Below are 27,712 nucleotides of genomic sequence, written 5' to 3'. Positions count from 1 at the left end.
TTCGTCCTTGTGCTGCTTGTGCGGTCTCATCCGATTCCATCGACTTGCAGATTGAAAATATTTGCTTCAGTGTTACGAAATGTCACATATCCTTGTTAAATGGGCAACCAGCGAGGAGTGGGATGTGTATCCAACAAGATCCATGGCAGATGTAGCGACCGCGACATCGATAATGAAAGATACAAAGGTTGTAGAGACGTTGACCGGGAAAACCTTCAAAATATTGTGGAAAGACAACGAGGCGCCATGCGACGCTTATCTGGTTGCTGCTGGTAAGTAATGGTGAAAACCACCACATTTTATTGTTTATTCATCTTGATAGTCCTCGTGCGCTCACTTGATGGCGCCACCGCTCTCCGGGTGGCGCAGCGCCAATGCGGCCATATCGCGCATTTTGTCCTTGTTCCCTTCGCGGCGCGCAGCACGAAGTTGGGCGCGGAGAACGTCGGTGCGGGGAAATGACATCGCATAACGAGCGCCGTGTGTTATTTTGCGGCTACAAACGATTTACAAACGTTGAAGAGTACTTCAAACGAAGCAGTTTGCTTCGCGGGGACGATTTGTACGCCGCTAACCACGTGTACAGCGTGAGAGAAGAGCTGAGTGCCGTCGGCCCGTCCGAGATCTTCGGGAAATGCGTCGCCCAGATGAAGATCGTTGAGTACGACGTGCGTTTAGAGGTGAGTGTCTGAGTGAACATTTTTCTTGGCATGCGATAGTAATTACTGTTTAGCGCCAGCCTGGCGTACCGCCGCCGCGCATTAGCAGAAAGCTGTGATGGTTGAAATGACACATTAGCAGCGGAAAAAAGACCGCCTGAATTGTCTGTCTCTCAGTTTTGCAGCGGTGTTAGTCGTCGAATGACCGCATTACTTAGTACGCAGTGATCGATTATTTTCCATGAAACCTTTCTCCTATTTTTTTTTTCGGCTGCGCAGTTCAGGCTTGCGCACTCGAGAAGGCTGGTTCTGTTGTGTGGATTGTCTGGAAACACATCTGCGTGGGCATAAACAGGCTGTGTACTTTTCTTCCACCAGTTATCAGCGCATGAAAGGAAGATTCTTCGAGGTTACTGCACTTGCAAGGCTGGATGCCGTGGCTGGTGCAAGCACGGCGCGGCGCTGGCCGTGTATGTAAACAAACAACAACACACGTCGTGTACCGACCTGCCGTGCGCTTGGCAGAAGCCGTCAACGCGCCCAAGTCTGGACACAAAACAGACCATCGCCGAACTTTTCCCGAGTAAGTGTGAGAGTCTCTTTACATTTTGCGGAATCATCTTTTTAAACATATGCAACTGTTTTTCATCTAGGTCGTCTCAGCATCAAGCCCATCGTGAGGCCTTTCAGCCCGACAGTCATGCACAGCCAGTTTCCTGACGTGAACTGCGCTTTCAGGCATGTGCTAAATTTTGAAGAAAGCAGCGCGATTGAGGCACCTGATGCTGTCGTCGCTGTTGCTGCCAAGCAAGTTGACAGGTCTCACTGCGACCTCGTAAACAAAATTTTGATAATGAGCGGCAGGTTCACCATACGTTTGAAGTTTCCACCGAATCGCCACTGAGGCTCAAAAAGCGTGACATGTTATCCACATGCTCAGCAAAGGAGAAATGCTTCTATCAGAGTGTGACAGCCAAAAGCAGAGATGAGGCTGTTGATATTGCTTTAGCAACAAGGCGGCAAGCATCAGTCGGAAGGTTTGTTGGCGCATCCTGGTGCATCCACCTGTGTTTTATTTTACTGATGAGCATACCTTATCGCAGGTGGCACAAAGAACGGCGTCTGCGGATAACGAGCAGCAGTGCACATCGCATCAAAACCAGGCTCGACAACTTTGATACCCTTGCAAGCTCCCTTGCGAGGCCAAGGTTCTTTACATCAGCTGCAACTTCTTATGGTAAGCTAGAATTTAAACATGGGCTAGATAATTTAGTGTGCTAAATTGTAGGAAAGAAGCTCACGGATATTTAATTGAGAAACATTTACTGGTGCTGACAGTGGTGTCGTCCTTTATTGATACTTTGTGCAGGAAAGCAAATGGAAAGTGAAGCCAGAGCCGAGCTGTCCGCCGCACTTGGCACTGTCATCCATGAAGTAAATATACATGCAAATTTTGACAGAAAGCTTAAAACTTATGCCACTCTTTCATTCGCAGGTTGGTCTTTTCATCCACCCTGAGCAACCGTGGCTATGCTGCAGCCCAGACGGCATTTTAGATTCAAATGGAGCAATGTGTCTGGTCGAGATAAAGTGCCCATTTTCTTTAAAGGATCAGAAACTCATCGACCATGAAAAGGAAGCAAGCTTCGTGCCGTACATCCACTATGTGAATGGGCAACTTCGTCTGAAGAAGACGCATCAATATTATTCCCAGATGATGATTATGCTTTACATTCTAGGTATCGGGGAAGCCCTTCTTCATGTCTATTCATCTCAGCAAAGCGTCACCGTATGCGTAGAACGTGACGAAGAATTCCTGGCAGAATATGTGCCCAAGCTTGAGATCTTTTATTTTGAACGTTTGTTGAGTGAGATAGTTAAGCGCGTCTAAAACCGTTCTCATATATTGCTTCTTTTATGTGCAATGTGATGTACAGTACTCATGGATTAAAACAGGACAATTTAGGGCTAAGTAACGCACATACTTTCGTTTCCACTGTAGTCCGGGTCATAATGACGTAATTTCGACTGAAACGCGTAGATCAAAGCCAACATTACCTTTAGAGACCAGATTCGTCGCAACACGACATGGTTATCTCGAGCAATTACACATACAAGTTGTTATACTAAAAAAAATTGATGTGTTTGAATCCGTGAGTACTGCACCTGTGATATTGCTCTAGTCCATGGTTTCTCAAAGTAAGTTTCACAGGCCATAGTATTTTTTTAATAGTATCTGGGGTTTTACGTCCCAAAACCAGATATGATTATGAGGGACGCCGTAGTGGTCGGCTCTGGAAATTTTGACCATCTGGTGTTCTTTAACGTGCACTGACATCGCACAGTACACGGGCCTCTTTCACCTTCGTCGAAATGCAGGTTCCGCAGGCCATTCCTCAGGGTTCCACGAGCCACTGATAAATTTTCCCTGGTTCCGCACTCGTTAAGTCAATTAGATTGCACACCCACAGTGTGATTAATCTAAGCAACCTTCATTACTCACACCCATTTGTTGGTGCAAGGAAAGTGAGTTCAGTTATATGTCAGTGACTACATTTTCTATATAACCTTGCCTTTGAACTTATTGCACGTGATTGTAGCGACCAAATGAAAAATGCTTGCATGAAACCACGGGGGGGGGGGGGGTCCTTTACACTTATTGGAGCTTAGCAGGGTCCCTGGGGCCAACATACTTGAGATCCCCAGCTCTAGTCATATTGCTATTAAGACTGATACCACAATTGACAAACGAGGTGATGTTTCCACTAATAAGTGGTCTGGGGAAAGCAGAAGAGCTGAAGCCGTGTTTTGGTGCACTGGAGAGATTCCCGCAACCAGCATGATGTGGATCAACATAACGAGCTTTCGCACACTAATGCGTTAAGGCTACTAGCCGACAGGGGGCAACCAGTCCCGGCAGTATTGACATTGCAGAGTACACGGGCACCTGTGATAAATAGTAGCCTAGTCACTGTTTCATGGCATTTATTTTCTTGCACTTTTTTGTGTCCCGGCAGAGCACATAGCCCTGATCCTGAGCTTTTAGCTTATGCTTTTGCAAAGTCCACTAGGCAAAAATACATTTGTCAGTATTCCTTTGTAGCATTCTCGTGCAACGATGCCTAGTTAGTGCCCGCAGTGACCTTTAGTTAGCTCATGTGCACCTTAACAATGCAGTAAATACACAGTAATGTATTTGCTAATAACTGGTAATGTTCGTGCTGTGGTTTCCTGCAATACTTTCAAACAAGTACTCTCGTGCGCTTACAACAGACTGGCACATAATTGACTGTGCATTGGAGATGTCTGTGCTAATACTTCCAATGCAATTGTCTTTCTAGTGTGTTATTTTTTGTCTCTCTGAACATATTTAGACATGTGTCACAACAGTGTACGAATGGTGGTCCCACTTCACTTGTACTGTGTTGCAATGTTCATCTTAATTTCTGCACAAGAGTTTCTGCATTGTACCTTGACAAGAATATGGGCACTGTGATACAATTAAAAACTAATACAGAAACATGCGTGTCATTTATGCTCTGGATTATCAACACACCTTGGCAGTAATATTGTGCTGGATATTTACTTTCACAGTTTTGTGTCAATATGACTGTTGTACAAATATTTTTCCTTGAAAAAAAAAGACAAGACATTTTTTAGACTTGCAGTGATGCATGTGTCTTTTGAGAACCTTCCAGTCTGAGCTCACGTGCAGGTACCAACATGTGCGTGCAACTGAAATGAACCGCAGAAAATTGTGCTTTAACATGTATTTTTATTTGCTATTCATCACATGTACTGACTCGGTACACAAAAACACTACGCCAGCACTGCTGTGCTGACTCCCCACTAGCCAAAGTGTATGTGCCATCATCCTCGGCAGCTCAACATTGCAGAAAAACTTGGCATAGCCACTGAGCGAACAACCTGAATTTCTCTTTTGGAAACATCATCACTAAGCACGGTAGAGGTTCATGGGTAAAATACAGCACAAACCAGATGATTAACACAAGGAAGACACGGGACAGAGTGCTGACTTCAACTAACAGTTTTATTCTTGGGCGAGCTTGCCTATTTATGAAATACGATCAAAATCAGACAAGATATCTCCCAAAAATAACAGATCAATAAAAAAAAAAGCCCTTACCACAAACACGTGCGCCACTGCGTCATCTCTTCCAGAACATAAGATTTATCCCCTACGTGATGACAAAAATTCAAATTTTTTAAATGCGAAGCATTTCTTAGCGAACTTCTGCGACTTTGAGCGTATCTATCTATCTATCTATCTAGCCGCCTACGACTTTGTGCTCTCCTGGTCGCTTGGTTCATCGAATGTGCACCAAAATTGGTATGGCGTAACATGACTGTATGACGAACCTAAATGACAAGTCATAACATGAAAATCATGACATGCATGTCATGTACAGCATGATTTACATGCTACGCTCATGGTGCGCTGGCGGCCGTTTCGCTAGTTTGATATACACCAAAATTGGTATCTTGCGACGTGACTGTGTGACGAACATAAATAACACGAGTTAACATGAAAATCATGACACGCATGTCATGTACAGCATGACTTACGTGCCACGCTCATGGAGCGCTGGCGGCCATTTCGCTAGCTAGATCTACCCCAAAATTGGTATTGCGTGACGTGACTATGTGACGAACATAATAACACGAGTTAACATGAAAATAATGACACGCATGTCATGTACAGCATGACTTACGTGCCATGATCATGGCGCGCTGGCGGCCGTTTCGCTAGCTTGATCTACCCGGGAATTGGTTTTGCGCGACGTGACTGTGTGACGAACATAAAAACACGAGTTAACATGAAAGTCATGACACGTATGTCATGTACAGCATGACTTGCGTGCCACGTTCATGGGGCGCTGGCGGCCGTTTCTCTAGCTTGATCGACCCCGAAGTTGGTATTGCGAGACGTTACTGTGTGACGAACATAAATAATAGGAGTTAACATGAAAACCATGACACGCATTTTCCTCAATGACATACAAGACGATGTATGCAGCTCTTTGCTGGCTGCTTCGCATTACATCGATTCCCACAATGCGTGGGATCTGCCGGCTTTTTTTGTTAATAAGATCGAAGGAGCGCTTACGCACAACGAACCTGCCTTGTCAATTTCCCGAGCCTCAATTATTTCGCGCGCTGTCTTATCCCGGCATCTGCGCACAACAGAAGTCTGCTCAAAGATAGGTTTACAGCACGGTAGAGGACCATTCAGTCAAGTCAGCCTCGGCCAAGCATATTCAAAATGCTTGTTTTTGGGCGAAAAAATTTGTCAACATGAGCATTCAAACAAGTTCCGTGTCTGGATTACCTGGCTCATTAATAATGGGCGGCTGGAGATTGACAAGAATGCAACACATACGCATAATGTTTGTCATGTGAGGAATCAGTTCAATTGGCACCCTTGAATTCACTATGCCAAACATTTTCACTCTCTGTATCACTCTTTCGACGTGTATACGCACTTGTGCGACATGGTAGGTTTGTTCTAATTCTTCATGGGTAAACTGAACATTCCCTTTAGAAAATGGCGGCAGCACAATAATGCCTTTCTGGCTTTCAGCGGGTGCTTTGATTCCAGGGAAACCTTTGTCCGCTAAAACAACGTCTCCTGGCCCTACACGATCTAGAAACCCTGATTCCAGCGTAATGTGAGTGTCTGAGGTGCGGCCACCATACGACTGTGATACAAAGGTGACTGTTCCATTTGGCAATATGCCTATCAAAAACTTCAAAGTGTAGCCACCTTTGTAGTGTGAAAACAGGGCACGTTTCTGTTCTGTGGTGGGTGGTTCTTCCGTGCGGAGCTCGGTACAATCAATTATGTAGCGGCAGCGCGGGTAGTGCAACTTAAAACATGAGGGCATTGTGGCTTGTACAGCTCTAAGCGATGGTTCCGGTATCCATTTCTTCATTGCATGCAACAGATTAGTTAATACAAAGTAAAATATGCGGCTAACTGTTGTGCGATGGAGGCCGAAAAGCACTGCAATGCTGGCGAATGAAATCCCTAGTTTCATCTTCATCAAGAATAAGGACAACTTCTGAGAAATTGGCACATCCACCTCTCTCACCGTAATGGATGAAAGCACAGACAACAACATAGCAAAGACGTTTGCGTTGACACCACACAGTTCGCGAAAAGCATCCTGTCTCTGTATCAGAGAGTTGTACCCCAAAAATACACAACTGCGCTCGTTTGGTCCAGTGGCTGTCGATGTTACGGAGGCACTTGCTTGTATACTTTTCTCAACTGTGTTGGCATGGGAAACTTGAGTAGATGCCACGCCTTCTGCCGCCACGGAAAGGAACAGAGTGCAAACACCTCCGTTAAAATCTGCATCTGTCTGGGTCATCTGAAACGTTATACAAAAGCATAATGCCAAATTTTGTTTTAAGTGCTCAAGAAGAACTTGAACACATCGAAATGTTGCGTTGATCTCAAGCAAAGATTAATATTTTGGTTGATAGAAACAAGTGAGCAACGACAGATTACTAAAGTGGAGTCGCGATCGAATACTTGTGACTTTCAATGCATGAAATGAATTGCCTCCAAACGCTGTGATATCAGTCACAACACAGTGCTTCCAGCAAACTCTTACAACTGGGGCGTGGCCAGAGGATGGCACATCTGGGTAAGTGTTCGTAGGCGTGCGCAAGGGGTCGGGGGGGGGGGGTGGAAGGGGGGCGGCCGCCCGCTAGTCATTTAGGAAGGGGGTGTGTAACAGCTGTCTACCCAGCACCTATTCTGTTGCCTGCTATATTATTATGGTGCGGGCCGAGGTTTTATTCTTTTTTCTTTTTTCATACCTCACAATAAAGAAAGCACCTATTCTGTGTTAAAGGCGTGCCCCATACAAAATTCCTGGCTAGCCAATGATGTAAAAGAAACATCATGCCTGAAATCTCTTGAAAAAGTTGTAAAAATATGAATCTTTTGCTTACCACAGATGTGCATTTGCCTGCTTCTTCCGGTGATGAAATCATTTCGTCTGCAAGGTCAGTCGAGGAGTTCTCAGAGGAATCCGCAGTCGCCGTGATCGCGTTCATGGATGTAGGCGCTTGAAGCACTGCGAGACGTTGACGTTGCCGAACCCTGCGTAGAAATATGGCTGTTAGCACGCTTAATGAATACTACAATACAATTTCAGTTTCCACTGAGGCGCGACATGATCTTTGAGCTATCTGTTCTTCTATTCTTAAATGTCGTAAAGAGCTGTAATATCGCACCGATTTTTTCACAGCCGACTATCAGGGGCGTAGCCAAGGGGGGGGGGGTTGGGGGGGTTCAACCCCCCCCCCCCAAAATTTTTCAATTTTGCTTGCGTATATATACACACACACATACAAACGCACGCACGAACATACATAAAGTATGGTTGAACCCCCCCCCCCCCCCCCCCCGAAAAAAATTTCTGGCTACGCCCCTGCCGACTATGACCACTTCACGGGTAAGCTTCATCACTCACCTGTTGTATCTGTCGAGCTTTGTAGCCGGCAGTACTGCATCACTTCTTCTGTAACACGGCGGAAACAGAGTTGGTACATAGGCTGGATGGCTGGCAATCGTGCTCGCTTTGTTGCCGACAAAATGGGCACTGCAGATGACTGTTTTGCGCTTCACTGGTAGCCACAAATCTCCATTCGGGCTAACAGTAATAAAAGAAAACAAGAGAACCAACAGTGTGTTAATGTTACTTTGAGAGAACGCGACAGAAACCGTGCGAAGACAGGACGCGTCTGCTTACCGAGCCCGCCGAACAGCTGCGATCCAGCGTTGCAGCCGGTCAGCCTCGTACGATTTCCAAGGAAAATGATAAAACTGAACCTTCGGCATTTTCCCGGCCGTGTTTTTGTAGCTGTTGTGGCATCCGCACACGCAACAGTAGACAGAATTCGATTTTTTTCGCCGCGTAGACACATTTGCGCTGCTAGATGCCATGTTTATCCTACTGCGGCCAGGCGCGTCTGGCGGAGGGAACAGGGACATTTCGCCAGCAGCCGCCGCAGTGGCGCTGCATGTCCGATTTGAAACAGCAGCGCACGAGGCCTATACCAGCACAAGCACTTAGATCTATTAAGTGGGCGCTTCATTTCGCGTCTACGCTGCTGCCAATGAGGTACTCCATGTGTGCATCCGTGGTACGCATTGTTCGTTATATGTTATCGTTACATTACTTAATATAAACCAGTTATATTGGTTTATATTATAGTTATATCTTATCGTTATATCGGTGTCACGCGGGCACTTTTGGTTGTGATCAGAGAGGCCGGATTTTCAGGCACTAAAAAAGCGCGTTTTAGGCGCCAAAAATAGGTAGGAAAAACACATTTTAGGCGTCCAACATCGTAAATGTCGACATAATTAAGGTTTACGGCAATGCAAATAATTTCAAAGCAGACGTGAGCGGCCTGTATCTACAGCAAGAAAGCAAAAAAAAAAAAAATTAATGCAGCTTCGCACTATGGGTACCGAGCCTTAAGTAACGGCGGAGCTGAGTGGCCTGCTTTGTTTGTCTATTTTTCGATGTCTTTCTTAACTTCCTTTTTCTTTTAGTCTGATCTCTGTTTTTGTCTTCTTTTGTCTGCTTCTATCGCTTTCTCTCTCTCTCTCTCTCTCTGTATGCTGCTTTCTATTTCTCGCTCCTCCTATATCTTTCTCATTCGTTATTTCCTTTCACTATATCTTGCTTCCTGTTTTTCTTTTTCGGTATCTTGCTCTGCCTGTCTATATATTTTTCTCTCTTCCTTCGATTTTCTCTGTTTCTGTCTTTTTTTCTTTGTTTTTCTTTCCTTTCTCTATTTATCTCTGTCTTTCAAGACCGTGCTTGGTCCATGAACGAAAAGTGAGGTCGCGAAGTGTTGCACTATTTCATGTGGCCCAGCACTATCAGTGTTGGTCCTTTGAGGTGTGTGCAACAAACATGCATTGTATCTGCAGGTGAGGCTGACAAAATGGAACGAAAAAGGACAAAACTGGCAGCGCAAGCAAAACGTAGCCCTTCGTCAGCGGTAAGTGCAAATTGGCAGGGGAGTTCAAACATTACTTTGCTTAGTGGCAATGGCAACTGCTTCGAGGTCCCCAGTGTCTGTTAGAGCGACACACTTGCCTTAATGCTTAGTAATAAAATACTCTGTTCATAAATTTCTACTGTTGAGAATTTCACAATTCTTTCCATCATAGTGGTTATTGATATGAAGGAAGTGAGTGCTTGAACGATTCAGAGCAGTTAAAAAGCAATTGTGCAACTGCGATTAATATAGCACAAAAACAACAACCTTTGTTAGCTTCGCCTAGCTTGTGATGCTGAAATGAAATCTCAAGCACACTAATATCATCAAACAACAAATAATAAATCACCATGGCTGATCCTATCAGCCATCCATCCACAGTTCTATGGCTTTTGCTTTCTCCAGAGAATGGGTATATTAGAAGCAGGAACACCCATCGACGTTGCAACTTTTTAAGTACTCTTTAGTATCCGTTTTCGTGCTTCACAATCGTGCTTTCCTGCTCTACTGTTGTCCCCATTCTTCTGTTTGGTACGCATGAGGACCATTCTGTGTAGTTAAAGGAGTACTGACACGAACCTTATATTTTTTTGATTGTTGCTCTAAATGAAAACACGAGTGACGAGAACCCTAAAAAGAGTGCCGTGGTGCCTGGGAATGTATTGAATATATTTTTAATACCAGTACTTTAAAACTGCGATTTCAGTTTCGAGAGGAGGGCTTCGCAGTGACGTTCAAGTCTTCCCGTGACATCACGGGCAGACTGCAACTCTCGAAACATGCACCTGCTGTCCTTTGTTATCAGTCGCACGTGGTTCATGATGAGTGAACTGTTGTCCAGCTCCTCCGACAGCGATTTTCGTGATTAAGGCTGCATGCAGGATGCAGATTTAGCAAACCTAGTGAGCTGTCTTGACACGTCATAGCACTGTCTATGGCAGTGAAGCTGCCTTGCCAATGCTGGGAGATGAAAACTTTAAAGTCAAACTAAAATATTTTATACGTGTTTCCCGGCTGCGGCGTGGGGAGAGCGTTAACACTACATGCCAAGGAAACCAAAAATGTCCATTTTGCTGCACTTCAAAATCGTGTCAGTACTCCTTTAAACTTGTTTATGTACTCTGCAGTAAGTTGTCGTAGAAAGCCTGTCTGTAAAGAATATTGGTATAATCATCAAATTCCAATCCAAATGTCATGATATACCCATTGGGTGGTGTGCACTATTTTTAGGATATTTAAAGGCACTGAGAACTGATGTTTCTCGACACGGTTCTTTATGGCACCACGAAAATCTTCCCGTCGCTAGTAGTTAAACCTGCAGCAGTTGATTCCAGAAGTGCGAGGCTTCCATCCCTGATAAGTGGGTTGTTAGCTACTTATTGTAGAAGAAACAAGATGCAAAATCGTTGTGTCAGCACTCCTTTAACAATACTGTTGAGCACAAGCAGTTCAGTCACCTCATCTTTACATGGGTAAAGGCTGTGATGCATCACTGTGGCGTTTTCCTCTTGGACATAAATGTACTGGTTGCGGTTTCTTGTTAGAGCCGTCACAGATTTTTCAGTGCAGATGCAGCAGTGTGTCTGTCTAAGAGAGTCACTCTTGCAGAATACACATGTAATTTTCACACCTTCACGATGAATTGACGTTGCTTTTTTACAATTCAACTAATTTTTTGCAGATAAATGCGTGCTGTGAGCATGTATCCCAAGTTGAAGAGCTAAAGAAGGAAAATGCTGCTCTGAAGATGTCACTGGATGCTCAGAAAGATCTAGTTGGTATGTGCCTTTCATTAGTCATACCAGTGGTCAAAATACCTTGTGATGTTCCTAGCAAGTTCCTGTTCTCCTATAGCAGAGTTTCATGCTGCAATTCATAAGCAGTTCCTGCTTAACAAAAAGCCAGCATCAGCGTGCCAGTGTCTGCAGCCTAAACTGAAGCAGATGATTAAGAACCCCAGGTAGTCCAAATTTCCGGAGCCCTCCGCTATGGCATTTCACATAATCATATCGTGATTTTGGATAAACGCAGGGGTTTAGGCAGCAATCTTTTTCGGGGCAGCGCAGGAGGCACCTTCTTGATATGATATGGGGGCCGGGCGGAACACTATGGTGAAATGTCGTTTTGTACCCTGTATTCCACGCACCCCCCCCCCCAAAAAAAAGAGGGGGGGGGGAGGAGAAGAAAAAAGAGCGAGAGAGAAAAAAAATTATTATTAGACAATGAACAATAATGGGCACTGATAAGTGACAAGTAATATAAAATGTGAGCTTTTGTAGCTACGTCTTAAGGGCACAGGTTCAGCTGTATACATCCCATGCATTTTTGACCATTTAAGGAGCCGTTTTCGCAGTATATGAAATTAGTAACATAACGCATACATCATTCTCTCCCAAATTTAGTGCTCTTTTAACTGTACCAGATTAATTCAAATCTTGCTAATATTATTTTGTTTGATTTTTTTACTACTAGGACATAAATTTTGAGTTAATTTGTGCCTTTAAATTTTTTTTGCACAAATACTCTAATGTGCATAACTTCAACATTGGTACAGTAGTTCTTTGCACTTACGCAGAGTACAAGGAAAGAGAAACAACTGGATATCTTGGAACACATAGGAAATAATGGTAACTAAGTAGTAAACAAATGGTTTTGAGATAATAGAGTTTAAAGTAAAAAAAAACAGCTGGATACCTAACATCTCATGCCACATACACAGCTTCAAGACTGAAGCCTAGACGAAGACAGCAAATACTCGGAAACTCAATTCCGATTAGCTCAACACTTCTACTGCACAGTTTGCATGCATAATTCTGTCTAACTACATCACAAGTGATATTCATGTCCATTAGAGCATATTCGTTGTCAAAATCTGTGCAATTCTCCTTGAGGCATGCTTTTCATGAAAAGACTTAGAAGTGCAACGAGGAAGAGCTTGCTGGTTCAGCGTTCAGCACCTCAGTACATCACTGGCATTCATTTCATTTACAAGACAGCTGTATTGGTTGCTGTGAAATTTACACTTGCTGGAGACCTTCTTCATCCTCAGCATCTGAACGTCGACAAGCATGACAGACACAGTATGTAATGAAGCTAAGCAGGGCCGGATTAACAGTGCGGAGGGCCCGGTTAGAAAAAATAAGTGGGGCCTCTCCCCCCTCGCCCCGCCCCCTTTCTTTCCCGTTTTGTCACCTGGTCATGCTTGAGACTTGACGATTTTTAGATTTAGCTGCAAAGAACACAAGCCATATTTATTCTTCGCCTCCCCGGAGTGTTTAATATCACCTGGGCGTTTTCTTTCTTGCGGAGCACGTGGAGAGATTGTCATCGTAATAAATAACTATATCAGGAGACGAAGACGCATGGACAGCATTAAGATTCGTCTCGTTCGTTGGATCATACTGAAAGAAGACTAAACTGTGCGAGAAGTTTAGACGAAAAGAAGGAATGCATACGACACTTAGAAGTGCAGTCCAAGCACAGTGTTTGTTTCTTCCATGCCAGAGTATTTTCCAGCCATATTGCTCGCGTTGTCGTATGACTGGCCACGACAGTCTTGGAAGTTAACTTCAAGATTTTCTAAGAGGTCGAGCGTTCTCTTCGCGAGGTCTTCCCCTTTGTGACTGGTTATGGGCAAAAATCCCAGAAAATGTTCTTCAGGCTCATCGTTAGCAACGTTGCGAATGACCACTGTAAGTTGATCCCTGTGACTCGAATCAGGTGTAGAATCAACTGAAAGAGAGAAGTACTTGGCACTCGCAACCGCGCAAGTGATTTTTTTTTTTTCGGACTTCAGCTCCGAGGGCTTCTGCAACCTCTTCCACAATGGTTGAGAGGAGAGGTAGGATGTTTTGCCACGTCCAATGTTCCCGAAGTTCTTTATATGGGCGGCAAGGAAAGGATCAAACTTCGCGATCAGTTCAAGACACCCAAGGAACTTGCCATTTTGAGGAGACCCGAGTAAATCATTGGATCCTCCGAGAGAAAGAGCCCTCGTTCTGCAAGGAACATTACCACTGCAACTACGCGGTGAAGAACATTTATCCAGTAAGTTGCCCGTTCCGAGCAGTGCTCTTCAAAGGAAGGAAAAACAGCGCGAATGTTTGGACGAACACAAAAGGGAGACAGACGACGACAGGCGCTGACTTACTTTCTGTGAAGAAGGCACATTTATATACCATGTCAGTGTACACACGCGTGACTGCCATTAATGTGCTAACATCCCTCTGACATCGACATCACCGCTCTTCAAAGGATCGAATGACCGACGTTCTGAGAGAACGTCGCTTGCACAGGTCAAGCACGCATTGTCTATGACACTCATTTTCCTCGTGTGTCTGTAACTTTGCATATGCCTTGTTCCATAAACTGAACCCATCTGGTTCCGATGACATCAGAGTACAGGGAAAGCAATACACAGATCATTTGGAAGGGCTGTACAGCAGCCATTCGCGCAAGACTGCTTCGCCGTTGGTGCATAGAACCTTTCTTGATTGAAGTGGCAGTGGTAGCCCTTCGGTGCCGCGTCAGTTGGCTGAAAGTACCGCTTCGAGCGGGAGTAATCACCCCGCATGTTTCTAGCATTTTCACAGACACCCTGGGTTTGTGCCACCCAAAAGTTGACAGTGGCTACGCGCAGAGGAGACCAGTCCACGGGATTCATAGACATGCAAGGACGCTCATCAGGCAATGGCTGATCTGTCTCAGTCGGGCTGCTCGTCCCTGGAGAACTGGGCTTCATCGCAGTGTGCGATGAAGTTGGTTCCCCGACCATGCTCATTGAGGTTGTTGCCTTTAAAACCATTGAAGAGAGCGCCTCGCTTGTGCCTGCTTCGGAACAAACAGTTTCGCTGAGCGCACGGTCTGTTGGTTCACCTTCACTGGTCTCACTGGTCGACGGATTACTGGCCGAGCTCTGTCTTGGCAAAATAGACAGAAAGCTTAGGCATTTTTTTCTAAAGTGTCGCTGAGGTGTTTTTTTTTTCTCCGTTGCCAAAAGGCGCTTTCGAGCGCCAGAGAACTCTTTTTTCCGTGGCATGGTACAGTAACAGAACCTGCAAGCCAAGTTTATGATCTATAAGTAACTTATTCAAAGTGTGCTTTTCTAGAAATAATTTTTACTAAGAGCGACAATGAAGGATACTCTCAAAACAAATTTGTGAGTAACATTACGGTAGTTTAACAAGACAATGAAACGCTACCGAAGAAATCTGATATTGGCGATAAACTCACTGACAAGATTTAGTTTATCGCGTAGTTTGGGTTTCTGCTAGCTGCTTCCTGTCTACCGATTACTTTCTCGACATGATCTGGATCTGTCTACAATATGAAGGAAGTGCACAGAATAAGACGATACAGCCGGAATTGACTTTACAATAAGATCTCTATATCACTGTGGTTCACATATCTTCGCAACGGGTTGCATTCTCAAGCGTTCTGGTTCAGGTGAATATTACAGCGATGCTCGCTCATTCCAATGAATGGTGACCGACAGGCTCCAAAGGTGGCAAAAATAAAGCACAAAGTGTCGAAGCTTGGCGAAATCGGCCGCTCTGAGTAAGTTAGTAAGAAAAGCTCGCACTTGCTCATTCATAAAATAAGTTGATAATGACGGAAGCAGCACAAGAGCAAACGCACCTACTTAGTCATTGTGTAATAATATATTCGCAATAAAAGTCAAATGTTAATCCACTGAATATTATTTTACTATTACTAAGGGTCTCGCAAAGATGTCGGTAGTGCCTCAATCTTTGCAAAGTAACGAAAATAGAAGCTCTGCAACTCTCGCACGAAACGTGCACACTGTACCTGTTAGCCATCTTAAAGTGCCCAAGTGCCCAAATATAAGAAATACGCTTGCACTTGTTTCCAATACTCGCACGAATGTAAATTTTGAAGCTCTTACCTTTAAGGTCAGCATATCCGATTGTTCTGCAGTGACAACGACGAGTACAGAGCTCCAGAGCGTGAAGGCGCACGAAATTTCTTTAACCGAAGAATGCGTCATAAGAGCCGTGCTGCCTCGCGGATCGTTGAGCGCCGCAGCGGTGTTATGTGATGTCGAACAAGCTGCGCGCATCCGGACGGCTCGGAGAAGCATCATGTTCACCTGAGACGCCCGTGGTTGCACGTGCTATGCAGGGCATTGCGTAAAAGAAGTTCAAAAGTGATGGTCGGTTGAAGATCCCCACCACAACGCTCAAGCAATTGCGGTGATGGTCTGCTGGCGGCCAGATAGTGGATATATGTTGTAGATATTTCCTGTGCACAACCTTTACCAAGTGATGGTCTCTTAACTTTCCCTATAGTATAACCACCAAGCAGAAATTAAGACAGAACGGCAATGCCAGAAGCGAAGAATCAAACCATTACTCCTTCGGAGTCCTTGCATAATGAGGAAGTTCCTTAACATACAACTATTTCATGGTGCGTTGTTTACACTATAATAAAAGCATAATATAGCATACCTATGCGTCAGCTTCTTACCGGTTATTTTCATTCAGCGCATTAAACGATATTTCAAACAGGAACCACTCTCTATACTCCTTCGCATTGCGTAGCTGCTAAAATCCTCGTCAGGCTGCTCTATGTGTCCATCCGCTGGATCAGCTCCTTCCCTGTACACGATGCATGGTCTTGGGCGAGTAAAAGGTTTTTACCACAGACTGCAGAACTGGGAACTGACTTCAAGATTATGCACGTCATGCAACGAACAACCTCTTAGAAGCATTTATATTGATTATTGAAATAGATAATCTGTTTCTATCAGGGGAATCCAACAGGAGGGTTAAACTTTTTCGAACAAAACAACGAGGTCGGCCATTTTTTCTGTCCCTTGGGGGGCCCCCTAAAACCGGAGGGCCCGGTTCATTTGAACCCTTTGAACCTTGGATAATCTGCCCCTGAAGCTAAGAGATAAAGGTATTGCACAGATGCTCTCTGAAGAACGAATGCAAATAAAAAGGTGCACCGCATCTTCGGGCTGCCTTAGAAGTTACCCGACCACTTATATACAGGTGGCTCTGTACAAGAATTCTGGCTTTCGTACGGGAAGTTTTGGAAAAATTGAAGATAAGAAGGGTGCATGTTCAGTCACTACTTTCTTTTGAAAAGCTGATTTTCAGCCACATAAAGGACTTTCCAAAAGAGGCACAAATATGGAAAATATGCACAATGTAATACACCAAATCGCAAAAAAAAGAAAGTGACTATTTAAAAAAAAATGTTCCTTACCGTGCGCCCTTAGCCAGAGAACAGACTGGGCAGGAACTAATGTGCGGTGGCGTAAACTATACAGAAATATCAAAGCTGACTATCGGGCACCAATAAAAGCTCCTTCATTAGCAGTCGGTGCTCCTGTACATGTACTCCTTGATCAAAATGCTTGCTCTTAAACTTCTCCAACTATTGTCTTCCAGATACTTCCAAAATCCTCAAAAAGCTCCAGCGTTTAGTCAATAAGCTTGAAGCTTCTGCGCCAGCAACGCCTGCACAGGCTCAAGAGAACATGGTAAGAGTTTGTTTACTCAGGTCAGGACGTCTTGAGGGGCTAGTTGGTTCAGTTTGAGGGGCTAGATGGTGGATGTGAGGCATGATTTCATCAGGTTAAGATACTAGGGCACAGCAAGAACATGTGTGCCTGGGAAGTTTTGGAAACTTTTATCAAGACAAAAGGTAATAGCTGTGTAGTGATGCTTCAGTATCACTTTATGGTGCAGAGATTTTTTTTATGGGTTACGTGTGCTATCATTTGGTGTGTTTGTTTATATCTGTGCAGTTCTCTTCTGATAGTCTGTTTAAGTGACGTTCTCCGGTCAATAAAACAGTTCATAGTTTGTTCGCATGCCTTTGTGGTTGTGATGATGTGAATAGTGGTGTGCGGCCGTGACGCCATGAGACCTGGAGCAAGACAGCTGGTGATGGTGATTGGAAAGATCACATGTGGCAATGAAGACTCTCACCAGGCCGCTGGTACAGCAGGCCGCAGGCGTGCCGTGACAGCCTGGGACGAGCTCCTGGCTGTTCAGCATGCCAGCGGCCTGGTGTGAGTCTTTATCGCCGTCTGCGATCTCTCCAATCACCATCACCATCTTCGGTTGTCGCTACACAGTAGTCATCAGCACCAGCTGTCTCACTCCCAGTCTCTTTGTGGTGTCATGGCCGCACACCACTATTCATGTCATCACAGTGGTGTCCTTATCAAGCTTCGCTCGATGCATGTGGGGTGTGCAACACGTTTACCAACCTGTCACCACCAAATCACAGCCAGTTTATTTAGTGACTAATTCAAAGGACCATAAATCTTGTCAAGTGCACCAGTTAGGGGAACTTTGCTAGCAATTAAGACAGTTTAAGTGCCTTGTGTTAACCGCCTGATATTTACTCATGAATTCGCTCTCACGGGAATCGTTATACAGTCCAATCCCGCTACAAAGAAATTGACGGGACGCGCGAAAAAAATCTAATCGTGGAATTTCGTTCCAGCGAAATTTCATGTATTACCACAAAAGTTCGGAAAATCTGACTATTAATATTACTCGTTCTTTGGTCCCGGTCAGCACATGCATTAATTTTTGCATTGCACTCTCGCTAACTCAGATGTACTTGGCCGCATACCGAGTGAACGTATAACACGCACAAAATATATACAAAATTTGGGGGTAAACTCAGGGTGCTGGTTCTAATTTCGTAGGCGGAAGTTGGCTTCACGGCACGGCTTCACAAAATGCAAAGAAGGCGGCCATGTGTCAATACACGAGTATCTTTTTTTTTTCGATCTCCAGCATTTTGTGAGGGGGCGGGGGGTGCTGGTTATACATATTCAGGCTACCTCAAAGCGTGCCGAGCGCGCAGCATCGCGAATGAGCATGCAAAAGCTTCGATACAGGCCGACTGAAAGCCAAGCGCCGAAGCCCCGCACTGAGCGATGTGACATGAGCGAGTGACAGTTTTGCGACTTCATTGCCTTTAATCGTTTGATGTGTTAGCTGCTTACTTTCGGAGCTTATTCACCATCGATGATCGCGACGATAGGGACCGCGGTCACGTTTATAGAATCTATGAATGTTAGCTGTCACCGTGGTTTCGTGTGCAGCGGCGACAGCAGAGGGTAGTTCCGTTTTTAATCTGCTCGCTGGCCGTGCATGTGCCCTCAAACTGCGTCGTTATCTGTATAACCGTGATCGGCTCTGCTAGGGTGGCTAGAATTACCTCTGCTGCAGTTTTTGTCCACATCATTGTTTTGAGTCTGTGCGCGTACGTTGGATGCGCGCATACTTTCGTGGTCACCCATGGTTGCGTTGACACGAGCGCATTATGTTCGCAGTGGTTGTGGCAAAATGTCGTTGGTAGCGCGCGTGCCTTCATAACGCCGTGCTTGTCATTTGCGATCGCAAGCCTAGCGACGACGAGCTGTAGTTTCGTTCTGAGCGCTATGTCAAAAACCATGGTGGAAGTTCTTGACCGATTCTGCTGTGGCTTGCACGCGCATAAAACCCACCGGCATCGTCATGGTGAATGGACGATCTATCGCCGAGCGTCTCAATGGTGAAAAAATTACCGGGATGTGCGTGTGGTGGCACAAAGTATGTCTCCGATGAAGGCACGGGTCTTTTGATGTGGCCACACTAGTGAAAACTTCATTGAAGCGGAAATACCGAGAAAAAGTATTCGTTGTTACGAGACATTTTTCCATTGTTTCTATGGGTGGCTGATGGGGAATCGAAAATTATTCGTTGTGGCCGAAATTTCGTTGTAGCGGTATTCGTTATATCAGTATTCGACTGTAGCTAAAAATTTTTGTGGCATTGTAATATGATGATTTTTTCCAATCCTGCTTTGACATTAATGATGTAACGTCAGAGCATGACAATGCAAGCTCCAACTTCGAAGTAATAGTTGCATGTAATTTAACCATGACAAACTACCAATATTAAGGCAAATGACGGCTATCAGTTACAACAGTAGTAACATACTTCTGGTAATTAGAGGAATCTGGCGGCCAAGGCAGTGGTGCACAGGTATTGTCCGTGCCGTTGTGCTACGAGGGTCAAACACTGTCTGCATGTATTCGGGTTCAGTGTCCGTTTCTGCTGGGTGAGAAACGAAACACTGAGGTGCATGTTGGTTCAACAAGCTAGACGACGCTACTAATTTTCTTGCATTTGCACTCACAATCAGAAGTAAATGAAAATATCTTCGCAGGATAATGCACGCCTTCAGAAGCTGTGGATGTGCCGCCAGCTGCGAAGCACATGAGCTGAAGGGAGACAGTGTAGAATATGTTTCACTGTTTTAGCGCACTGTTAAACAGGACAGAAGACAAAAGAACGACATGGACACAATGCTAGCTTCCAACATTTGGTTCCTTTCAGTAGGCGTTGCACCAATAAATAGGCTGAAAAGCAGCACACACAGGTGCATTTGTAAAGAACAAAAAATGAAAACTGAAAGAATTTGCAAACGGGCTTACATCTTCGTTTACATATTGCTGACAATGGATTTTAAATAGCATGACTGTCTGCGGGATGATGTGCTCTGAAATATGTCATTGCTTTCGGGCCACTGTCTGTTATGCCAGTTATGCAAGGAACGGGCAAATCTGAGACGCATTCTGTGTGCTTGCCCTCAGGCGTCTCGGCAGGGCCGCAAAATCATTAATGATGAGCAATGGGAGGCTGTACTACTGAGCTCAGATCCAGAATAGCAACTCTGGGCCATCCATCTGACCGAAAACGCTGCCAGGTACCAAGGGCTACTGGCCGACGTTAAGGCAGGGGCCTGGTCCCTAAACCACTGGACCAAATAAATTTACTTCTCTCTCTCTTTCATCATATCCCGCTGTCATGATATTTAAAATACATTGTCAACAATTTATAACCCAAGATATTCATTTGTTTGCAAGTCCTTTCTGTTTTCATTTTTTATACAAATGGGTGATTCCACGAGAGATCGAACATGCCTGTCCGGTCGCAATTTTTGTTTTGCCTGGGTTTTTTATGTTATGTGGGCACATTCAAAGTGCACGGAACCGAAAGTTTTATTTCCAAGAAACGCTCCCAGCGCGCCAGAAAAATATTTGAAGGTGGCGGCGCGGGCCTCCTGTTTTTGCTCGCTGCAATGTTTTCGTATTTCATGGCCGAATTTAACGCGAACCATAAATGATGTGTCGAAATTTTTTTTCGCTGGTTTTAATACGCATTACTGTGAATTACATCCATGCTTTTTCTATGCCGTCCTCAAACAGAAGAAATTATGAAAAAATGACAAACATGGCCGAAATCAAAAAAGGGTCCTAAGTTTGAGGCGGCTTGGCGCCTTTGCTATTTCGAACAGAAACTTGAAAACAATCTCAACTATAGAAAAGAGCCTTTGCAACATTTATACGGAAGATCATTTTCCTACGAGCAGCGCGAAAAAAGAAAAAAATAGTTAAAAAAGCGAGTTTTTTCAAAAAAGTGCATTTTCAAAAAATAAAATAAAAAAAACTCCGGTCTCAATTTTAACGACAATTTTTTATCGAAGAGCGCTTATGTCTGTGAACACACGGTTTTATTATCATATGTCCTCATTTGCTTTGTTTACGAGATATAACTGGCCAAAATGACCCTTGCAGTGTGTGCTCACTTCAGTGCGACTGATGGTTGTTATTAGCTTGCATTGTGCGTAAAGCTCAGTTTTAATTATGCTGCTGCAGCAAAACCTTGATCTGGTGGCTTTTCGTCAAGAAAAATGTGTTCTCAGATTTTATTTGTGTCTAGCGCGTGCAAAAGTGGGCTGCTGCCGCCCTCTAAATGGCTAACGTGTAAACAGTTTGCAGCCTACAACCTCGCCTACAATCGTCAGAGGAAAGATGGGCGCGCCTGTTCAAGATATCAATACCTTCTTTTTCCTGAAGAAATGCTTCGTCTACCTCATCGCGGTTAGATGTAGGCAGGTTTTCCTTGAGGAGCGTAAAGCAATGCTAGCAGACCTCGCAGGTGTCGCGAAGATCCTCAGCCTATGACAGTAGCTTCTGGAGGTAGGCAACAACAAAAAGAGCAAAGAAAAAAATTTGCGCAACAAAAATGTTTTCCTCAGCAATATTCTTTTTGTGAACGCGTGAATAATCGGCACAGAATAATCGGACGTAGCCATGGGCCGCGCGCATCGCGTGTAGTGAACAGCTAGACCTAGAGCAAGCCGAAACGTTTATACTGAACGGCGCCAACACAAATTATCTCACATCTGCGCAGCTGTCATGAATGCGTTTCCAGAACTGCTCACGGTTTAACATTTTATGACTAAGAATGTCTAAGCGCTTTGGGCTGTAATAATTTGTAGGTCACACTCATTGTCAAAACTAAGGGTAATGTCCGTCTGGCGCCACCAATGACCTCTGCTGTCTTCGACGTGGGAAAGCACTTTAGTAAAGTGGCAACAAAACATCATCAATTGGGCAGCTTCGGCCACTCATGGCTTAATCATGCTGCACCACACGTTTTCTGACTGTTGAAACGCTGAGGTAAAGGTCGAGATGATACAGGAAGACGCTATCTGCGACGCCGAAAACATGCGATAGCGGGAAGTGAAATAAACGGCACGGAAATGATTGAGCTAACTATTTACAAATGTTGTTTAGGCACAGTGTGCGTCGAATGGGGAAGATGGTTAGAGCGTACAATGCACGTAATGGAAGGGAAGCAAGCAGGCAGTGAGAAAACAACTGCATAACAGCGCGCCTGCTGATTGTGGCACTTAGTTACAGATTAAGTTGGCCTTCGCTGCATACAGATGCTTCATTCTGTGTGCAAGGAGAGTTTTGACAAAGTGACCTAAACCATGTGTTCGCGGTGTCTCGCGTGCTTCTGATTAGCGAATACTGGCAGGGTGAGTTGAGGTTGTAAGCTGCAAACTGCGTACGCATTAGCCCTTTACAGAGCGGCAGCAGCCCACCCCCGCACACGCTAGACACAATTAAAGTTTGAGAATACATTTTTCTTGACGACAAGATACCAGAGCAAAGTTTTACTGCAGGGAAATAATTAAAACTAGATTTACGTGCAATGCAAGCTAATGACAACCATCAGTCGCACTGAAGGGAGCACACACTGCAAGGGTCATTTTGGCCAGTTATATCTCGTAAACAAAGCAAACGAGGACATATAATATTAAAACCGTGTGTTCACAGACATAAGCGCTCTTCGATAAAAAATTGTCGTTAAAATTGAGACCGAAGTTTATTTTATTTTATTTTTTGAAAATGTAGTTTTTTGAAAAAACTCGCTTTTTTAACTATTTTTTTCTTTTTTCGCGCTGCTCGTAGGAAAATGATCTTCCGTATAAATGTTGCAAAGGCTCTTTTCTATAGTTGAGATTGTTTTCAAGTTTCTGTTCGAAATGGCAAAGGCGCCAAGCCGCCTCAAACTAAGGACCCTTTTTTGATTTCGGCCGTGTTTGTCATTTTTTCATATTTTCTTCTTTTTGAGGACGGCATAGAAAAAGCATGGATGTAATTCACAGTAATGCGTATTAAAACCAGCAAAAAAAATTTCGACACATCACTTATGGTTCGCGTTAAATTCGGCCGTGAAATCCAAAAACATTGCAGCGAGCAAAAACAGGAGGCCCGCGCCGCCACCTTCAAGTATTTTTCTGGCGCGCTGGGAGCGTTTCTTGGAAATAAAACTTTCGGTTCCGTGCACTTTGAATGTGCCCACATAACATATAAAAAACCCAGGCAAAACAAAAATTGCGACCGGACAGGCATGTTCGATCTCTCGCGGAATCACCCAAATGCGCCTGTGTGTCCTCTGCCTATTTATTGGTGCGACGCCTACTGGAATAGATGAAATGTTCGAAGATAGCACTGTGTTCGTGTCGTTCTTCTGTCCTATGTCCTGTTTACCGGTGTGCTAAAATAGTGAAATGAATTACCAACATGGCCACGCCTGCACCCTGTCAACTTAGAATGTGGCTGAGGAGAGCAGTGTTTACTGACGTGTGGCTGAGTTCCAAATAATGCCTTAATATTTAGAAATTCCACAAAATTGCACTGTGTAACAGTTACTTTACCACACTACTGCCTGCTTCGACTCTGTCAACAAGCCAAAATAAGGCATTTTGCTGTTAAATTTTATTGTGTTCTGCACTTCTACGCAGTTATAGTTTGCCAACATACCTGCGTTTTGTTATTGCAGCACCAAAATATTGGCGGTGGCGTCCTGTTGTGAAGGGCTACTCTGACAAGGATTGAGGAAAACTTTCGTGACGCCCCTTCCAAGTTCGCAAGGGCTCTACTGCGTGTTCTCTTCACTGACGCGGAGCTGGAGAACAAAACGCTGTTTGGCCGTCAGGCCAACAGCCACAAAGACCAGCCAGCGAAAGCTGGATTGGACCAAAAGAGGGTGGCTGCAGTCCTTGGTAGGTCAATGTTCTTGATACCTAAACACATGGGTGACCATTATTAGCGATTCTCATGTGGAGGGGGAGATGATGGGCTTAAAATAGCAAAAAAAAATCGTAAAAATGTCAGTTTCATGAATCATACTTTCAATGTATTTGTAATCGCAATTATGCTCTGGGACAGTGTTGTGTAACAGTGTTGTGCGCGTGCTGAAATGCGATCGCTCTCTCCCTGTGATTCGTGTGCGCAAATGTGGCTACGGTGTAAAGTTAGCAGACTGAGGAGCGCAGTGCCGGCAAGTGGCGGGACCCCATGGCAAGAAGCGCATCTCATCCAAACGCCGCTTTTGATTTATGTCAGCTATCGGCCAATAGCATGCTGTCTGCCGCGTGACATCACACAGTAGGTGCCCCGCCTAGCGAAGAGGGTGAGGACGGGCCTCTTTGTGAAAAGAGGGCGCCTGAGAAAATGGCAACTTCGTGCTCCGAGTCTCAACTCTTTGCTGCACACGACTGCAAAATTAGGCTGAGCTGTTCATAGCAGTGGCTGTTTTCCGAAGGATGTGTTTTCTGACCAAGACTGAGGGGTCGTTCATGACTCCTTAAAATAGCAGGCATCACGTAGCTCAAGGCTATCTTGTTCAGAATTGAAATAATTATCATTTGTAACTTAAGATGTTAGGTTGCATGTTTTGTTTAATTAAGCCATAATAGTTAATCAGTAACAAAATGCATGACATTTCAGCAATCCAATAAACATGAACACTGAGGTTGTCTTGCGAGTGGCCTAACTTTTGCCACACATTTTGAGTGCCATGCACTGTATGTTGTGCTGGTCACACAGAATCGGCCTTAACTAAAAATGGCTTGGATAAAAATGGCTACAATTCTGGCATCACATCATGCATCATTAAGGCATTTGAAAGCAATTTGCAAAACATTTGTAAAGGCCCAATGTGTAGTGGCCAGTCGCACACGCTTTTTTTAATTCACTGCAAAGGCAGTACTGGTATTTACATTGGCATATTTTTAGAAATTGTTGGAAACAAACAAAAAATCCTGATATAAGTGTTCTATGTCTGCAAGTTTCCTGTTTGCGTCATTCCATATGTAATCTTTTGTTTTTCCTTGCTTGGCACTACATTTCTCTTTCCCTGCAATTTATGACTTGTCAAAACTATAACGCGCCCAGTGGAACAGTACCACACTTTGCCTAGATTGAGATATATAGGGAGTTAGTTGCTCTTATTCTGTGCTCCATGTAACTCTTTCTCTTCCTAAATGTCTTCTGATTTTTCCTAATGTTGCATTTGAAGTCAGCACTAACGCTTTCTCTCATTCTGTCCTGTTTCTTTTTATATGCATGGACATTGCTGTCATATTGGCTTTCCGTGGCTACCTATACAGTGCTGCATTCTTGACAAAAGGGGTCGTACTGCACCAAATGTTTCACCTCGAAACAGGTGGGCATGCTTCATTATGGTCTATGCAGTGTTTTCCTGAGTAGTTTCATGTTTACCTTGAACTTTTCCATTGCCACCAAAAAAGTGCTAACGACTTTGTGAAAAAAATTTTGCTCCTGCAATAATCTTACCAGCCTGCCTTTGGTGGGCATTACATTGCACTTTCCACATGATAATAAAACTAACATAGATTAATCCAGCTATGTTGTTTTGATTACCAGAAAACCCAGTGCATATGACTTAATATGATGTCCCTAAAATTAATTTTCATTCTTTTACAGAATATACATGCCTGAAATATAAATGCTCGGACGATAAACTGAAGAGGAGCCTAGGCTCCATGCTTCAGAAGATGGGGTCGAGGCAAAGCACCTCCACTGCTGACCAGGAAGAAGTTGAGGACAAGTACGAATCATCGAATGCATAATCAGTCATTTAACTTCTCTGTGGTGCACAGTCTTGGCCGGAAGTGCGTCGCCCTAGTCAGAACTCACTCATACGGGTATTGTTTTTGTCTTTACTAGCTTTGTGTGTTGGCATACACTACATAAAACCAACCAGAGAAAAATAAAAAAAAACACAAAATACCATTTCATTTCATTGAATGCTAGAATGGCTGGACTACAGATTCTCCCAACAACAGACTTTCTGCAGACAAGCTGCATCCTGTGGCTATTCGGGCTCTGCAGACTTTCTGCAGAAAGGGTGTTCCAATTGCCCGCTGAAAGGTGACGGGGGGTTGCAGAACGTCTGTCAGTCGTCTTCACATATTCTGCATCCCTGCAGTAGACAAGCTGCATACTGGCAGCAGACTTTCTGCAGACAAGCTGCATCTCGGCAACAGACTTTCTGCAGACAAGCTGCATCCTGTGGCTACTCGGGCTCTGCGGACTTGCTGCAGAAAGGGTGTTCCAATTGCCCGCTGAAAGGTGACATGGGGTTACAGAAAGTCTGTCACTTTTCTTTTCCTAGTCTACTTGCCGGATGACTGGTGGTCTGCAGAATTTCCACAGACTGGCTACAATTTTTTTTGTAAGGGGGAGGAAGACAGCGACGAAGGAGCAGTATAGAACAGCTGGCCTAGTGAACAGGCGTTGTGTCTATGTCTCTGTTCTCTTCCCTGACAATATATATATATATATATATATATATATAAACGTAAATACGACTTTCGTTGGTTTGGCACTGCATATTTTTACCAATGACTTTGTCAAAGTAAACTTTGCGAAAGTCTGGTCCACCAGACTAACCATTGGTGAAAATATACAGTGCCAAACCAACGAAAGTCGTACTTTCTTTCTTCTTCATTATTCTATCCACTATTCTATAAAATAGTTCAGCAGAAAATTTTTCGGAAGCGCGCGAGTGTGCATTTGAACCTGCAGCCCTTCGCTTCACGGCAGGATGCGTTAAGTCTATCCGTTACCACGCATACATCCTGCAGTGTACTCAGGGCGAGCTTTTTGTGTACACCATTTAACATGGCGTTCAAACGATAATCCATAGCTCTGTACGTACTTTGCTCTCATAAGCTTGATTTAAACCCATAAAGAGCCGAAAGGTCACTTCGCTCGCCGCAGCGGCCGCGTTTGCTAAAGGAGTGAGCTCCAAGTAACATTCCAGTTATTTCCCATTGTAGTGATTGCTTCGCCTTGGCAGCGAAACTATGACTTCTTTATTAGCGAAGCTGTTAAAACTGGCAGTAAGACGTCTATTAAAGCGAAAAAAAACTTGGGCCACCTGTGCTAATCGTATACAAGCCGCCGCCGTCGAGCCGTCGCCATAACAACCGCCTGAGTTTCTTACACTATGGCACAGGGACACTGACTTCAACACATTCAGAGTGGCAAGCTTTGCGCGTATTGCGGTCCGTCCGTCGCCGTCTTTTGGCTGCCGCTTCTTCGGCCAAGCGCGCTGCGCACATTTGCCGCCGGCATTCATTTCCGTGCTGCAGCACGACGAGCTGAGCATCACCCAGCTTCGTGGTGCCATGCTTTGCGGAACGTAGTGCACACATCCCCAATTCTTTAAAAATAAAAGTTCGTAGCTGCTCGAGCGACGTTTGGATATCGCCCTTAAATTCATGAATATCTTGAACTACATGCAACATTTCTGCTTTCTTAAGAAATCGATATGCCATAAATTGTCATGCAATAC

General features: G+C 44.4%; 1 protein-coding gene across 1 annotated transcript; it reads left to right on the top strand.

The window, feature by feature from the left end:
- On the top strand, window positions 1–25,939 carry LOC119386489 (uncharacterized). Its single transcript, XM_049413948.1, has 8 exons — window positions 1–272; window positions 9,640–9,710; window positions 11,392–11,488; window positions 17,129–17,220; window positions 17,675–17,754; window positions 23,923–24,110; window positions 25,500–25,555; window positions 25,837–25,939. Exons 1-7 carry the CDS (start codon window positions 80–82, stop codon window positions 25,511–25,513), a joined length of 735 nt encoding a protein of 244 aa, XP_049269905.1. The 5' UTR covers window positions 1–79; the 3' UTR covers window positions 25,514–25,555; window positions 25,837–25,939.
- The last annotated feature ends 1,773 nt before the right edge of the window (window positions 25,940–27,712 follow it).

This window comes from Rhipicephalus sanguineus, chromosome 3 (genome assembly GCF_013339695.2).
Source record: "Rhipicephalus sanguineus isolate Rsan-2018 chromosome 3, BIME_Rsan_1.4, whole genome shotgun sequence".
Taxonomy (NCBI): Eukaryota; Metazoa; Arthropoda; class Arachnida; order Ixodida; family Ixodidae; genus Rhipicephalus; species Rhipicephalus sanguineus.
Note: the sequence above shows the minus strand (reverse complement) of the source record. Positions and strands in the feature narration are given on the sequence as shown.